The 16,199-nt window shown below is 54.9% G+C and overlaps 1 protein-coding gene across 6 annotated transcripts in view; it reads right to left on the bottom strand.

Annotated features, from left to right (window-relative positions):
* Positions 1 to 16,199, bottom strand: part of RASGEF1C (RasGEF domain family member 1C) — a 101,023-nt gene that overhangs the window by 21,768 nt on the left and 63,056 nt on the right. For all 6 annotated transcript variants that reach the window (XM_069590384.1, XM_069590385.1, XM_069590382.1 and 3 more), the window contains 5 exons: positions 14,311 to 14,493; positions 14,016 to 14,138; positions 12,780 to 12,917; positions 4,740 to 4,940; positions 3,785 to 3,859 (listed from right to left, as the gene is read on the bottom strand). In XM_069590384.1, the coding sequence (XP_069446485.1) occupies positions 3,785 to 3,859; positions 4,740 to 4,940; positions 12,780 to 12,917; positions 14,016 to 14,138; positions 14,311 to 14,487 (714 nt within the window). In that variant the 5' untranslated portion in view covers positions 14,488 to 14,493. The remainder of the gene's footprint in view (positions 1 to 3,784; positions 3,860 to 4,739; positions 4,941 to 12,779; positions 12,918 to 14,015; positions 14,139 to 14,310; positions 14,494 to 16,199) is intronic.

The following is a 16,199-nucleotide window of genomic DNA, read 5'->3' as shown; positions in this document are numbered from 1 at the left end:
CTTATGGCAGAAAGTGAAGAACTAAAGAGCCGCCTCTTGATGAAAATGAAAGAGGAGAGTGAAAAAGTTGGCTTACAACTCAAAATTCGTAAAACTAAGATCATGGCATCTGGTCCCATCACTTCATGGCAAATAGATGGGGAAATAATGGAAACAGTGACAGACTTTATATTTTTGAGCTCCAAAATCACTGCAGATGGTGACTACAGCCATGAAATTAAAAGATGCTTGCTCCTTGGAAGAAAAGCTATGACCAACCTAGACAACATATTAAAAAGCAGAGACATTACTTTGCCAACAAAGGTCCATCTAGTCAAAGCTATGGTTTTTCCAATGGTCATATATGGATGTGAGAGTTGGACTATAAAGAAAGCTGAGCTCAGAAGAATTGATGCTTTTGAACCGTAGCGTTGGAGAAGACTTGAGAGTCCTTTGGACTACAAGGAGATCCAACCAGTCCGTCCTAAAGGAAATCAGTCCTGAATATTCATTGGAAGGACTAATGCTAAAGGTGAAACTCCAATACTTTGGCCACCTGATGCAGAGAACTGACTTATCTGAAAAGACCCTGATGCTGGGAAAGATTGAGGGCAGGAGGAAAGGGGGACGACAGAGGGTGAGATGGTTGGATGGCATCACCAACTCAATGGACATGAGTTTGAGTAAACTCAGGGAGTTGGTGATGGACAGGGAGGCCTGGCGTGCTGCCGTCCATGGGGTCACAAAGAGTTGGACATGACTGAATGACTGAACTGAACTGAGAGAAATTTTTAAAAATACCATAAAACAATATCACTCTTCTCATTAATTTTTTGAAAAGAGTTATTTTCATAAAATATGTAACTTATTAACATATAATAGATTATGATGATTTTGGATAAATATTTTTTAAAGTTATTGGCCTTACTGGCTAATATAATAAATGTTGTTTAGCTGCTAAGTCGTGTCCAACTCTTTGCGATGCCATGGGCTGTTACACATCAGGCCCCTCTCTCGGGATTTCCCAGGCAAGAATACTGGAGTGGGCTGCCATTTCCTTCTCCAAGGGATCTTCTTGACCCAGGGATCAAACCCATGTCTCCTGTATTGACAGGCAGATTTTTTTACCTCTGAGCCACAGGGAAGCCCATTATAATAAATACAGGTAGCTGTTATGACCAGAGAAGGCAGTGGTACCCCACTCCAGAACTCTTGCCTGGAAAATCCCATGGACGGAGGAGCCTGGTAGGCTGCAGTCCATGGGGTTGCTAAGAGTCGGACACAACTGAGCAACTTCACTTTCACTTTTCACTTTCATGCACTGGAGAAGGAAATGGCAACCCACTCCAGTGTTCTTGCCTGGAGAATCCCAGGGTTTGGGGAGCCTGGTGGGTTGCTGTCTCTGGGGTTGCACAGAGTCGAACAAGACTGAAGCGACTTAGCAGCAGCAGCAGCAGCTGTTATGACAATAAGCTGCCTACATATGAACAGGCAGGTTTTGAACTTTCAAAGATGTGAACATGCATTCTGTCAACATCAGACAGGAGTGAAGTGGCAGCTTGCCCTCCATCTCCTATCGCTGTTGATCCTTCAGTTCTACCGTCTCCCCCCTCCTCTCCCTTCTGCAGTCAATAACCCTTCTTTCCTAGTCACGTGATGCCAGCCCCTGTATGCCCCCTGTTGTACTGTACGGTGATTTTCAAAGCACTGTACTGTAAGATTTAAAATGTTTTATTTATTTTTGTGGCTTTTTAAAATGTATTCTTTGTGTGAAAAGTATTACAAACCTATTACAGCACAGTACTATATAGCCAATTGTGTTAGCTGGCTATGTAGGCTAACTTTGCTGGATTTATGAATAAATTGGACTTATGAATGTGCTCTCAAAATGGAAGTCATTCGTATGTAGGGAACTTTCTGTAATCAATCTACATAAGCAAAAGTTCTTTGGGGTCCTCCATAATTTTTAAGACTGAAAGCTGTCCTGGGACTAAACCACTTGAGAACTGATGCTCTAGAAAAAAATGTACCCACATACATAGACAATGTATAAGAATGTTCATAGCAGCAATATCTATAGTAGCTGAAAGGCTAGAACACAGAAGTATTCATTTACAGTAGACCGGGTAAATGATCATGATGTTTTTCACAATTAAAAATAATACTTGGAAATGGCCCAAACCCCAAACAAAGCAAAACAGAAAAACGGCCCCCTAAGAGCAGCAAAGTCTCCTCTGCACCCCTGCTCCCACGGCCATGATGAACTCCTCAGAGTGCCAGGGTTCCTGGAGATGGTCCGCACGTACGTACAAGCAGACGTGTGCTATGCGTCCCCCTCTGTTACACAGGTGGCCACATGCTCTTTGCCACTGCTCTTCACTTGGTCATCTCTCAACAACGGGTCTTTGGCAAATATTCCACTTTTGCTGTGGCCTGTGCGTAGCCACTCAGTTGTGTCCGACTCTGTGACCCCATGGACTGTAGCCCGCCAGGCTCCTCTGTCCAGGGGGATTGTCCAGGCCAGAATCCTGGAGTGGGTTGCCATGCCCTCCTCCAGGGGATCTTCCCAACCCAGGGATCGAGCCCAGGTCTCCTTCATCACAGGCAGATTCTTTACCATCTCAGCTACCAGGGAGGCCCAAGAAAGTGTTAGCCATGTCCAACTCTTCGCAACCCCATGGACTATAGCCTGCCAGGCTCCTCTGTCCATGTAATTGTTTAGGCAAGAATACTGGAGTGGGTTGCTATTCCCACCTCCAGGGGATCTTCCCAGCACAGGGACTGAACCCAGGTCTCCTGCAGTGCCGGCAGATTCTTTACCAGCTGAGCCACCAGCGGTGCCATGCAAATGTCCCTCGTTCCATTCTTACAGGTGCTCTTATTCTAACAGCTGCATGGCCTTCTGTATATGGATGCATTGCGACACTAATCGAGTCCCTGTGGATGGTACGGTAGTTTGCTTCCAGTCTTTGGTCATAAAACACAGGAAAATATCCCAGATATCTTTGTGCGTACATCTTTGTGTGTACACGTGTTTGTGTATACCTGTAGGATATATTGTTAGGTGTGAAAAGTTGGGGTCCAGAGTGTACATTTAAAGTGTTGATTCTCCAAAGTGGCTGTGCCAATTTCAGCCCTGCCAGCTGTTTGGGAGACTGTCCCTTTCCCTGCACACGCAGTGTTTAATCTCTGCTTATCCTGGAGGGGAAATGCAATTGCACATTGAGTTTGCACTTCTTTTATTAGGTGCCAGGGAAGAAGACAAAACATTTCCAGTTCTGCTTCAGATTTAACTCCTTGATAAACACCAATAGACTGATGGATGAGCTCTCAGAAAGAGCGGCAGGCTCTGAAATTCGGTGTGTAATCCGCCTTCAGAGGGAAGAGTGTGTGCCCCGAACTTCTTGGACAGCATGCATCGGCCTGCCTTCCCCAAGTGGCCACTAGAGGGCATCGGCGCCCACCACAACACACTGGGAGGGCACACGGGGTCTTGTAGTGGCCTGGGTGTGAACCTCCCCGCTCTGACCCACCCAGGGCTTAGGATCATGGAGTGCCCTCGACCCTTGCTGGGTGGCTGACCCCGGCAGGCTTGTCTGGCCCTCCCAGGCTTCCCTGGGACTCAGGGCTGCTGGGATGTGCCCACCTCAGGCTAGGGCGTGGGTGGAATGGGCACGTCCCCGCCAAGCCCATCTGCTCTGTTCCGGGCCCCTCTGGAGCTGGCTGAGCTGGTGCTCTGGGAATCCCACGGAGGGACTCGTGGGTAGGGGTCCCTGCCTGGACAGTCCGTCCACGGGCCTTCTACCTTTGTGCTGGCCAGAGGGTCCTTGTTCACAAAAGCCTGGACAAACTCCTCAGGTCCAATGTGCCGCAGCTGTTCCTGCACCAGAAAGAGAGGAGTCAGCAAAAGGAGAAAGGGGTGTCCATTGGGCGCCCGGCATGGGCCCACCGCCCTTCTCACGGGGGCTCCACAGCCCTGTTCCGGGTTGTCACAGAGCTCAGCACCATCCTGAAGATGTCAGCCCCTCCCTTCCTCTGCCCAGGGGCTGCTGCTTTTCACGGGGGCAGGGTCAGTGTCTCCACAGGGAGTGCTTGTGGAGTGAGATACCTAGGAAACCAGGCTCAAAACTGGGTCATCCATGACCTGGGTGGGCCCGGGGGCCAAGAGCATGGGGTCTGGGTCAGAAAAGGATCCTGGCTCTGTCCCTCCTGCTGCTTGACTTGTGGCAAATCGCTTACACTAAACCTCTGGGCTTTAGCTCCCTCATTTGTGAAGAGAACAACAACACTGCCTGGCCAGGTGGTGGGAAGGTGTAACGAGACAGTGAGTGTGCGTCTTGACCATAAAGGCTGTTTGCGCCTCTCTGGAAAGCTGGGGTGGGTGCAGTGGCTGTGTGAGTCCTGGATGGGGGAAACTGAGACCTGGGTGGGGAAGGTGCTAGCTGCGGGGCTGATTACACATCTGGTGGTGTCAGAGCCAGATCTCAACCTCGTTCCTCTGTCTGAGGCCTGGACTCGGGCCAGAGGTCAAAGTTAGGCAAGGTTGGTACCTGCAGCCCTTCTGTTCCTCTCCCCAGGCATGGGGAGAGGCTGCTCCAGAGTCAGGGCCCTCTGCAGACGCCGGGGTGGCCCTGAAGGGATGGGCTCAGACCCCAGGTTAGGCTGAGACGAGGTGCGGGACAAGATGGGGGAGGGGTGGCTGGCTACGCTCAGCACTCCAGGCTCTGGGTCTGGGTGGAGGGTGGCCCAGGCCTGCTCACCAGCTCCACGTGCGTCAGCTGCTGAGCCAGCACGTAGGGGTCACTGCAGATGCCAAGGAGCGCCCTGTGGATGGAGGCTGGAGGCTTGGTCCTGTAGGAGACGGGCTTGTCGGTGCCCAGCAGGCTTTCCGGTCCCTGGCCCAGAGCTGCCAGTTTCTGGTGCAGAGCCTGCAGGAGCTGATGCATCCTCTTTCTGTACGCCTGGAGTGGGATAGAGATGGTGCTCAGGGCGGGAAACCTGCCTTTACATAGCAATGTCTAAGACAGAAAGGCTTCCCAGGTGACATGGATGGGCTACTCCTAGGTGTACCCACCTGTCTCAGGACCCAACTCAGGACAGGTTGGTTGGGGCTCACAGGCAAGGCTGGCTGGGGCAAAGGCTGCAGGATCGCCAGTGGAAGCCTAGTACAGCACACCTCGGGGAGGATGACTGGGGTGCAAAGCTGCCCGAGTCGTCTAGGTGGGGCGGGCACTGCCAGGGAGTGGAGGAAGGGAGGCGTGGGACGGGCCCTTCCCTGGATGCTAGCCTTTTGCTTGGCTTTACTAGGTGTCCCTGCCTGTCTCCCAGGCCTAGCTTAGAGAGGCCTTCCTTGCCCAGCCTTGCTGTCCATCCCCTGCCCTGGGCACTCTTCTCCAGCTCACCCTACGTGACTTCCTTGTGGGACCACTGCAGGAGATGACTGAGGTTGTTTACTGCCCTGCAGTGATAGCTTGGAGAGCAGAGAATCTGAGGTGACCTGTGTTACAGCTCTGGGCATGCAGTGGACACTTGATAACCATTTACTGTAGCAACAGGGCCCCTCGCCATGCAGCTCAGATGCCCTGGGCTTGGTGCAGGGACCACCCTCCCACCCCTCAGCGAAACCAATTATTGCCCCTCAGAGACCCCTATTTCCAAGGAAGGCACATCAGACCAGCTGGGTTTATGAAGCAAGATGTCTTCACCTTCCCAAAGGGCTGTCGATAACCCACAGAACAGGGCCCCCAGCCTGTCGGCAAATGGCTCCCCCAGAGGTGGATTCAACCCCCTCGAGCCGGAAGCTGGCCTGGGAGCAGCAGTGGGCATCTGGGGTCTGGACTCCTGGCAGCAAAAAGGTGTCAGGCAGGCAGGTGGGGTTTCCAGTGGGGCCTGGTCCCAGAGGCCTCAGGAGAAGGTGGTGGCTAGTTAGCACCGCCAGGTAATTTCCAATAGGAAAAATGCATGTTCTTCATACACAAGATCCCAGAGGCATTTTGCAGGTGGGCAACAGGGTGCAGGGCTTGCCTGGGGACCTCAGTAGTTCCTTAAGCCTCTGACGGGGCTCGGTGGAGCACTGAGGGCCACCCCTGTTGGTGCCGAATGCTCTGGCGATGGAGATGGTGTCCCCACACTTTATGAACGTGCTTCTCTGCGGAGTGGCCAGGACAGCTTTGGTAGAGCCCTCAGGACACAGGGAGCCTGCTCCTGAACCCAAACCCTAACACTGACCCTGACTCCCAGAGTCGTGAGGGAGAGACCGAGAAGGCAGCCAGTGTGTGGGTGAGCTGAGGTCTGACTTCCCTTTGTTGCCGGTGGGAGGAACACCGCCCCCGCAGCTTGAAAGTGAAAGTTGCTCAGTTGTGTCCAACTCTTTGTGACCCCCATGGACTATACAGACCACGGGATTCTCCAGGCCAGAACACTGGAGTGGGTACTCGTTCCCTCCTCCAGGGGATCTTCCCAACTGAGGGATCGAAGCCAGGTCTCCCACACTGCAGGCGGATTCTTTACCAGCTGAGCCACAAGGGAAGCCCAAGAATACTGGAGAGGGTGGCCTATCCCTTCTTCAGCGGATCTCCCCAGCCCAGGAACTGCACCAGGGTCTCCTGCATTGCAGGCGGACTCTTTACCAGCTGGGCTGTCAGGGCTGTATCGCAGAGTATGCTTAGCACACATGCCTCCCAGGTTTTCGTCTGAGTGCCAGGAAGACAGCGAGGGAGGTCCCGCCAGAGTCAGCCCCAGCGACACACATCAGTCAGCAGTGAGCCCCTGCACCTCCATCCGCCCCTCGTGTCTCTCTGCTGCTCAGTCTGGAGGCGCCTACGCTGGCTGTCGAGCTCCCGCATCTCCCACTCAGCCCTCCACCACCCCACCTGACTCCACCGTCATCACCAGGCTGACTCTCGCTGTCACCGAGGACCTCCTGGCATGAGAGCCAGGGGCTCGTTTCTCAGGCGGCGGCGGCCTCAGCTCCCCAGCTCTGCTGCCTTGGGCTGTCTGCCGGCTTGCTGGTCTGCCCTGTGGTTGCACGCCGGGTTCCTCCTGCCTCATCTCCTCCTCTCTTGATCATGCTCTGTGCTTCACTCCTGGGTTTTCTGGCTCACCTCCAGCGTCGTTTAGTGTGGGCAGTGTGTGGACTGTGCTCTCCTCTGATCTCCAGCGCCAGGTGGGCAAGGCCACCCGGACCAGACGCATGCCATCAAAAGCCACGCTGCCCCCGCAGGGCTGCCCCACCTGCTGCCTGTCTCAGGCTCCCGGCTCGGGGCCATCCTCAAGCCACCTTCTCCCCCAGGCCGCTCTAGACCATCAGCAGCCCTCTTGATTTTGCTTGCCTCCATTTCCGTGTCTTCCACCACAGTGTGTGTGGCGTAGGCCGTGGTTGTTTCCCTGCAAGAGCAGCCACCTCAGTGGGCCCCGTGCATTCCCGCCAGCCTCTGTCTACTCCACCCTGCTGCAAGAGCGTTCTGTTCCAAACACACACCTCACCACCGCACCCTCCTTCCCTAAACTACCGCAAAGGCAAAAGCCCGGCGTGGCTCAGGGGTCCTGAGGTCAGCTCTGGCCGCGCTTAGTGGCCTCTACGTAGCCCTCGCTCCTCTTCTCCATGCTCCAGACACAGACCACCTGCCCGCCCCTCTGACCCGCGGTCTCTCCTGCCCCGCAGGCAAGGCAGGACCTGTAGCCTTCTTCCTCCGAGCTCCGTCCCCTTCCTTCACAGTCCTTGCCCAAGCCTCTCACTGGAGTACCAGCTCCATGAAGGCCACGCTGGGTCTCTCTTTGCTGGTACCCGGAATGAACAGGAGGGGCCCACACACATTAGTGGACTGGATAAACCTGGCCTCCACCTGCTTGTCGTCAGTCAGCCTCTCCAAGGCAGACTGCAGAGCCTACCGGAGTCAAGCATGAAGTGCGTCTGTGGCTACAGTTTGATAGAGCGGCGCACTGTGGGGCCCTACGTGGGAAACCTTAAAAAAAGGGGGCTAGCTTTTAGCGGTTGGAAGCCAAGATGGCGTCTGGCGGAAGAGATAGGGGCGTGGCCTATGTTAAAGTCTTTGATTGGCTCTCTTGACTTCCGTACACGTGGACAGTGCGTGATTACCGTAGACTCCTGTTAAGCTCATGACGCCTTGACCTTATATGCATTTTATAATTTGACCTTTAACGTGACTGGTGTAACTATGGCATATTATAACTTGACCTTTAATGTGATTGGTGTAACTATGGCATATTATAATTTGACCTTTAACGTGATTGGTGCAACTATGGGCGGTCCCTCGCAGAACCCTCTTGCTTGCCTATATAACCCAAGAGTTTGTGGCAATAAAGCGGAAGTGCTCAGACGGAACGCCTGTCTTGTCTGGTTGTCTCTCGCTCCCAGAGGGGCCAGGTTGGCGGACAGCAGGCTCACCTCTCCTCGGGACCCCTCTGCTTTGCTGAGGGAAGTTCCACTGCCTCTCTCTTTCTGCGGCGTGCCCCCCGCAGTGCACTGCCCCTATTTTTAAAACTGCAAATGATGTAGCAGGACTTGTTTCTATAGAACCCATATCCACTCCAAATCGCCACTGACCGTGTGCTAATTCATTTAAAAGTGTTCTAGTGCTGTTAACCTCAAGCTGATCTGTTGGGTTGTTGTTTTTTTTTTTGGTGAATCTGAATGTGGGGAGAGTATTTGACCTTCTCTTTGACCTTGTCTCGTTTGCTCAGTGATCTCTCCACCTTGTGGATGCAGGCTGTGTGATCTTGGTGAATGCAGGCAGGCCCAGGGACCTACCCCCGAGAAAGCCCAGGTGTTCCTGTCGCTGTCGTGGCCTGCCTCTGGAGCATGGGGCCGCCCTGCCGGCTCAGCTCCCCCACTGGCGGAGGACAGGGGCCGGACTGTTTTCTCTGTCCTTCTCAGTTCTCACAGTGCTGCCCGCTGCGTGCAGAGCCGGCTATCAGCGTGGAGGTCGCCGTCACAGGACGGCCTGGGTGAGGGGCAGCGCTCTCCAGGTACTTCCAAGTTCTCCTGGACCCAGTGTTTTGTGATTAGGGTCGGTTTCCATCCAGTCAAGTAAAGACCCTTATTTTCTAAAGTTCCTGAAAGCTCCCTCCTGAGCGAGCCCGTGGCCGATGTCCAGCAGCACAGGCAGGAGCTCTGCACCCATCGCCAGCTTGCTAAGTCCCTGGCCGCCACCCGTGGCCCCGGGGAGCCGGCAGACAGCCGTGTGAGTTGGAGAGCAAGGCTGGTGGCCGAGAGGGCTGCCTGTCCAGTCTCCTGAGGGGCCCAGTGCGTGTGGCCAGGGGACTGCTGTTCCTGCCCTGTCTCTCTCAGCAGGTATCTGACCCTCTAGGCCTCCCTGGGGGCCCCCCGTCTCTTTCAGCTTCGGCATCACCAGAAGGTGAAACTGCTGGGTTTCTTGAAGTGAAATGGCTGGGCCAACCTCTGGGGGGTGGGGGGCACGGGAGCCACCGTCTAAGGCAGGGTCTCCTGCCCAGCAGAGGGGGACCCGAAGATGGAGCAGCTCAGACTCCACAGGCACGGACAGGGCCTCCGCAGAGCCCCTCCAGCCCCTTGTCCCCGGCTACTGAGAGGTGGTGGGGAGCACAGGGAGGACGTGAGGCTTCCAGGAGATGGCAGGGCGTCAGGTAGGAAAAGAAAGGCGTCACCTTGCACAGCCACTTTGACGCGGAAGCCTGGCTCCCCACTCACCTGTCCTACCTCCTTCACATTCCTGAACAGCGCTGTTTTCCTCACTGTCCTGTGAGGGAGGGATTATCATCTTCCCTCTTACAGAAAATAATTTCGGGCCCAGAGAGGTTAGGCAACCCCAAGACACACACGTTCTGGAAACACTGGTTTTGTGCGCAACACTTCGTATCGTTTGATCCTATCATCTCTGGGTAAGAAATCTTTTACGAGAGGGTTCCGAAATGGTTTTGGAGCAAAATATATAATGTCTATGATTAAAAAAACAAACAAACCAACCAACATTTGGAGGGAGGGGGAAGTGTGTGAAAGGAGAGAAGGAACGAGTTTGGCCAAATGTTGATAACTGATGAATCTAGGCGATGAGCACACAGGACTTCATGGTCACTACTATCTATATTTGTGTATGTGTGAAAAGTTCCATAACAAAGTTTCATGAAAGTTAAAAATAATCCCCATGTGCCTGGGTTTTGGAGAGAATTTGTTCCTCATCATAGCTCACGTTTACCAAGTGCTGAAATACAAGCGCAGGTGACTGCGCGGACTCTGCCTCAGACTTGTGTAGTGGGAACAGTTATAATCTCCATTTGACTGATGAAGAAACTGAAATTTGGAGAGGGGAAGCACCTCGCCCAAGGTCACACAGCTGTGGGCTCAGAAGGTCTGACCCTGACCTCAGGTTCTGAGTCCCGTGGGTCCTGACTTATCAGTTTGGTTCAGAGCTCACCAATTCCTTTCTCAGCTAAGACTGTGCCTGTACTGGGAAGGGAGCTGCCTGCAGGCTGCCTGAAGCATCAGGAAAGGGAAGCAACGTCTACCGCACATCCCCTGGGAGTAAGTGCTTTCTGCAGAGGGGCAATGTGGGACTCACAAAGACAGATGGGGCATCCCTGGCCTACGCCTGGCTGGGTGGCATGGGGACTAGGGAATCTCAGCTCTGGTTTACATCACTTAGCATACCTAACTGGATTCCACAGGAAGGGATGAGAAATTCTCTAAATGAGTTACTTATTACTTATTTGCTGCTGCTGCTGCTGCTGCTAAGTCGCTTCAGTCGTGTCCGACTCTGTGCGACCCCATAGACAGAAGCCCACCAGGCTCCTCCATCCCTGGGATTCTGCAGGCAAGAACACTGGAGTGGGTTGCCATTTCCTTCTCCAATGCATGAAAGTGAAAAGTGAAAGTGAAGTCACTCAGTCGTGTCCGACTCTGTGTGACCCCATGGACTGCAGCCCACCAGGCTCCTCTGTCCATGGGATTTTCCAGGCAAGAGTACTGGAGTGGGGTGCCACTGCCTTCTCCATATTACTTAGCCAACTCTAAATGAGTTAGCTCTGAAATCCACACCTGGTGGATGACTGCTTTTGACAGCCCATTCACAGGTCTTGGCTGTGTCTTATTTTCATCCACTCGGTGGTTAGAAAAGATTTCCCAGCAGATTCTTGAGGGCGTAGTGAGGAGGCGATGCTTCGCAAAAAAACAAGCCCAGGACTTAGACCTGTCCCAAAGCCTGTGGCCAGAATGGCAGGGTCTGCCTCTGAAATGGCTCTGCCAATGGAGAGGCAGGCCTGACAAGGGCAGATAATCCATTTTGTCAATGGCTTAGACTTCACACTGCTTGAAGGCCTACTGTCTGGGGGGTGGGGGAGCGGAGATAAAGCAGACGACTGGGCTCTCATCCCTCTACAAACCCTCTACTCCATCCATCCATCTACCGTCTCTGTACCCATCTATTTTCCATCCATCTGTGATGCCCACCTCCCCTTTTAGAAAGTCACCCACAGATCCATCAATTCATTCATCTAGCCTTCCTCCCTCCGTCCCAACATTTGTCCTCATCCATCTACCCACTCATCCATCCACCCACCCCCCCACCCACCTTCCCATCCATGTTCTCACCCACCCATCCACACCCACACACACACCCACCCACCTGTCCACCCACCCCGCCACCCACCTTCCCATCCATGTTCTCACCCACCCATCCACACCCACACACACACCCATCCACCTGTCCACCCACCCCCCCACCCACCTTCCCATCCATGTTCTCACCCACCCATCCACACCCACACACACACCCACCCACCTGTCCATCCACCCACCCTCCCATCCATCTGTTCATCCATCTACCCACTCACTAGTTATCATTTCCGCCTTTTTCCTTCATGTCTTTCCATCAGTCTTCCACAGCCACTTATCCTGTTAATCTCCCTGCCTACCCAACTGCCCAGACATCTCTTTTCCCACCTCCACTCACCCATCAAAGTAGCCAACTATGTAGCAAACCAGTCGGCGCTTCCCCTTCCTGCTTCCTTCTCCTAATCCATCCAGTCATCGAGCCTTCCCTGAACGTTTCCTGCTGCACCTAAGCCAGGTGTCATACTCAGTCCCCAGATGGGTCAAGGGATGCAGAGGCGGAGATGACCTCCATCTGATCAAGCTCTCAGAACAGCTCTGTCTCTGAATCGGCTCCAGGGCAGGGCCTCCCTTTGTGAGCCTCATTAGGCCTTGGACTTTGCAGCTTCCTGTTGCTCAGCCTGCTTTAGCAGTTTCCTTTGGCTCCTGCGGCTCTGGGTTCAGACCCACTGTGGGGCTATCAGCTTGCCACATTCGGTGTCCTCCTAAGACAAGCGACATGCTCTCCCCTCTGAGTTCTCACCCCAGTCCTGGGAGGTAGGAGTTTTGTTCCTCTTTCTCACTTAAGTGCCTTCCCCAGAGTAATGGAGCTGGGAGAACAGGGCAAGGTATGGGGTGCAGAGGCACCTGACGCCCATTACACGGGCTGCCTCCCAAGCTACTGGGGAAGAGGCTTCTGCCAAGCCAGTGTGCTGGGTCACTGGCCTGACCAGGCAGCTGTAAGAGCCCATATCTTGCCATCTGATGAGACCAGGATAGGAGAGAGCTCAAGAGCCCAGGTCTAGACCTAGAGGCCTGATTTCCCTGCCAGCTCTGCCGGTGCCCGATTCTCTGATGGGGCAGGAAGGGCTGATTTCAGAGGGGCCCCAGGGTATGGGTAGGGAGATGAGGGCCCAGAGGCCAGCCTGGGAATAGGCTCAGGTCCCAAGTGTGAGGGTGGAGACAGGTTGAAAGGACTCTGGCCTGGCTCGCCCACCTCGTCACAGGGGGCGATGCGGCCCACCACGTCCTTCAGGTGACTGATGGTTGACTCCTCCTGGAAGTCCCGTGGAAATGTCTCTGTCCACTCGGCCAACAACTGGAGCAGTTTGGGGCCAAACTTCCGGACCTGGGCCTGCAAGGCAAACGAAGGGTCGTCTGCATTTGGTGAGGGCTGCTTGGGAGGTGGGGGGGTCACAGCGGCCCCTGCCTCAGCCACTCACTGTGCATGTGGGCTGCCCGAGGGCAGCAGCGATGGCTGGGAGCAGGTGGGCCTCTCCTTCCTCTGTCCCAGGAGACAGGCGGGCTTGGGGGCTGACCACGGAGAGCAGAGGGGGCAGACACATGTTTGGAATGGGGGTCATCTCCTACTCATAACCGCCAGTCCTTCTATCTCCCTTTCTGTGGTGACGGGATCTCAGTTTGCCTGTGGGGCCCCTCTCTCCCTCATTTTCAGCTGGCCCTCCCCCAGGGCTTCAGGAACATGCCAGATCAGTGTTGGCCAGTCAGGGCATGGCACTGGCCCACAGAGGGGCATGCTGCCTAAGCTAAGCCAGTGAGATCAGGATCTTTATTGGAATCCTCCTTCCATAGGATTGAGAAGGGTAGGCCAGGACCCTGGACCCGCGGAGGCCACCTGTCACCAGGCAGAGAACTCGCCTTAGCAAGAGAGAGACTGGCCCAGAGGAAAACAAAGCAAGGGGTCTTAGGGAGAAAGACCACTGATGTCTGAGGCCCTGGAGCCAGCAGTAGCTTGAGACTACAGTCATGTGAGCCAGTGAAGTCCCTCGGCCTTAGGTCAGTTGAAACCAGGTTTCTGTCGCTGGACAGTGGAACCCTGCTGACTCAGTTGCGGCTTATGGAATACAGTGAGGGACAGAGGAAAGGACGTGGGGTGCTGAGCCATCAGCGGGCCAGCGGGAGAAGAAACGATGGAACAGAAGATGTGGGGGGCAGGCAGGGCAGCAGGCACTGCAAGACCACCCCCGGCCACAGATGGTCTCCTCGTGGTCCTCTGGAGGCCCAGTTCTGGGCTGTGTGCACCCAGGGGCTCCCCTAAGACCCTGGGAAACAGCCCTGGGGTTAAAGATTCTGACTCTGCCCTTCTGGCTCTGGGCTCCAGACACGTCAGAACCCCCTGGCGGGTGAATAGGATATTGATTCACAGGGCATGTCGGGGGGTGGTGGGGGGAACAGCACGCTCGGAGGCCCGCTGCCCTGCCCTGCCTCTCACCTTGTCGAGCACCGGCTTGTCCAGCTGCTGCTGCTCAATGCACATGTGGCAGACCCGGGCCAGGAGCTCCTGGGGCTCGATGAAGAGGCGCGAGCTCAGCAGGAAAGTGAAGATGTAGGCTTTCTGGGGGGGCACAGGAGAAAGGCAGCAGGTGCTCACAAGGCCCGGGAGGATGTGCCTCCTCCCAGCCCCTGCACCCCCAGTCCCAGCCAGCCCCAGCTCTGCTGTCTCCCCCAGGCATGGTGGGACAGAGCCCATTTTGCTACCCCTCCTCCCCACTGGGTGGATCACCCACCTCAGGGTAGTAGTCGGCAGTAGGCACCAGGTGTTGGATCAGGGTGTCCAAGGAGGCTGAAGACGGAGCTCCACCCAGGAGGGGCTGCCCAGCCTGCTCGCCCTCCGTGAGCTCGGTGGGGGGTGGGCAGAGGCTGCCCGGGGTGACCATGTCGGATACGTTGAGTGTCTGGGGCATGCCCACCTGCAATGGCAAGGTGGCAGTTGGATCTGCTGGTCCCCCAGGATACCTGGCTGGGCAGGCCCTGCCTCCCATAGGCACTTCTGTGCCCACTCAAGCCCAGTGATCACTTCCTGGGAGGTCTGCCAGGGATGGCAGCTCCCCAAGCCCCTGCATCCCCCAGGAGCCATCTCTGTTTCATTATCAGTCCTGGCCATTTAGGGATTGACTGCTTCCAGTGTCGAGTCTTACAGCGAAGGTTGTTTTAGACCAGGCTTAGACAATCAGCATATTTGCCATGCTGTTGGCCACAAGAATGAATCAGAGGTGGACCTGATGCTAACTAGAGGGTGCGGATGCAGTCCTAGAACTTGTGTGCTACTTGAAAGCTCTTTCCCCTAGGTCCCTGAGCTGATGCGATGGCACTGTTGGGACCATCTTGTTCCTCAAGGAGCCAGGAAAGCAAGTTCCTGAGTTCAGAGGCTGAGGCCTGGATCCTGCTGTGCCTGAAGCTGCTCTGTGGACTGCTCCATAATATGGGTGTGTTTGAGCTTCTCTAGGTGCGGCCTCCACAGCTTGGCCTTCCAGGTCTTTGCGATGAGAACCCACTGACCTGTCCAGCTGTCTCCCCCTCCAGGAAGGCTTTCCCATCATCTTCAATCCTCCATTCTCTCTGGCCATGGCTGAAAGCTTCCCTGCAGCGACCCCATCAAGGCTGGGCCTGCCTTCTGGTGGACATCAGAAGTCTCTTCCTTGTCAGCACTGCGGAGTGCTTGGGGTGCAGCCAGCACCCGGTGCGAAGAGAAGCTTCCAGCCAGACCTCCTTCAGGTGGGGCCAGAACAGGCATGTCTTCTGATCCAGTACTAGGTCAAGGGCCCAGCCTGCAGCAGGGGTCCATCCATGAGAGTGCAGTGGACAGCACTACATATATCCCTGTTGACCAGTCTTCCTGAATGAAGCCTTTGGGGCAGATGTGGAAACAAGTCCTGGCCAAGCCTGTGACTAATTAACCATCCCCCATGTGACATTCAAGTTGCCCCCACAGTCTTAACTGTGGAGTCCTGCAGGCTCACTCCAGGGGCCTTCCAGGGATTCATCTCCCCATCACCCTGCTCACCTTACCCCGGATACCCCCCTGGCAGATCCTGGCCCCAGCCTGTTTCTGACTTCTTCTGTCCTCTGGGTGACCTGCCCTGAAAGTAGACACAGAAGGACTTGGAGAGTCCAAGCTGAGGTTGGGTACCAGAAGGAGCCCCACAGAGGGCTGTCCTAAGGGCACATGGTATGGGGGAATAGGGACTGGGGGTGTGGGAACCAGTGGAGACAGCAGCCGGGGCAGCCCCAGCTTTATTGCCCCTTTCCAGCAGAGTTGTAAATGTCCAGTTTTCAGCTGATGAAACGAAACATTTCACAAAATTGTCTCCTGTCCCTCAGTGGGCAAGCGGCTGCACGTGTGGACACATGGGGGCCGCCAGTGCTCAGTGGGGTATGCTGGTCAGCTCTGGGGTGGGTGCCGCCTCTGCCCCTCATGCAAAGCCCAAACTGGAGGCCAGTCCCACTAAATATTAACAGAACCCTTCTGAGGCCAGCAAGGTTTGCTTTCTCCTGCCACACACCTGGGATCTTCTCCCTGGAACCTGTTCCAAATCCTAATTAGAAATGACATCTCTGGCTTCTGGGTGGACAGTCTACAAGGCCCATTCTGCTGCTCCCACCCCCAGCACCGCTC

Source organism: Ovis canadensis, chromosome 5 (assembly GCF_042477335.2).
Source record: "Ovis canadensis isolate MfBH-ARS-UI-01 breed Bighorn chromosome 5, ARS-UI_OviCan_v2, whole genome shotgun sequence".
NCBI classification, from domain to species: Eukaryota; Metazoa; Chordata; class Mammalia; order Artiodactyla; family Bovidae; genus Ovis; species Ovis canadensis.
This window is presented reverse-complemented; position numbering and strand designations above follow the sequence as displayed.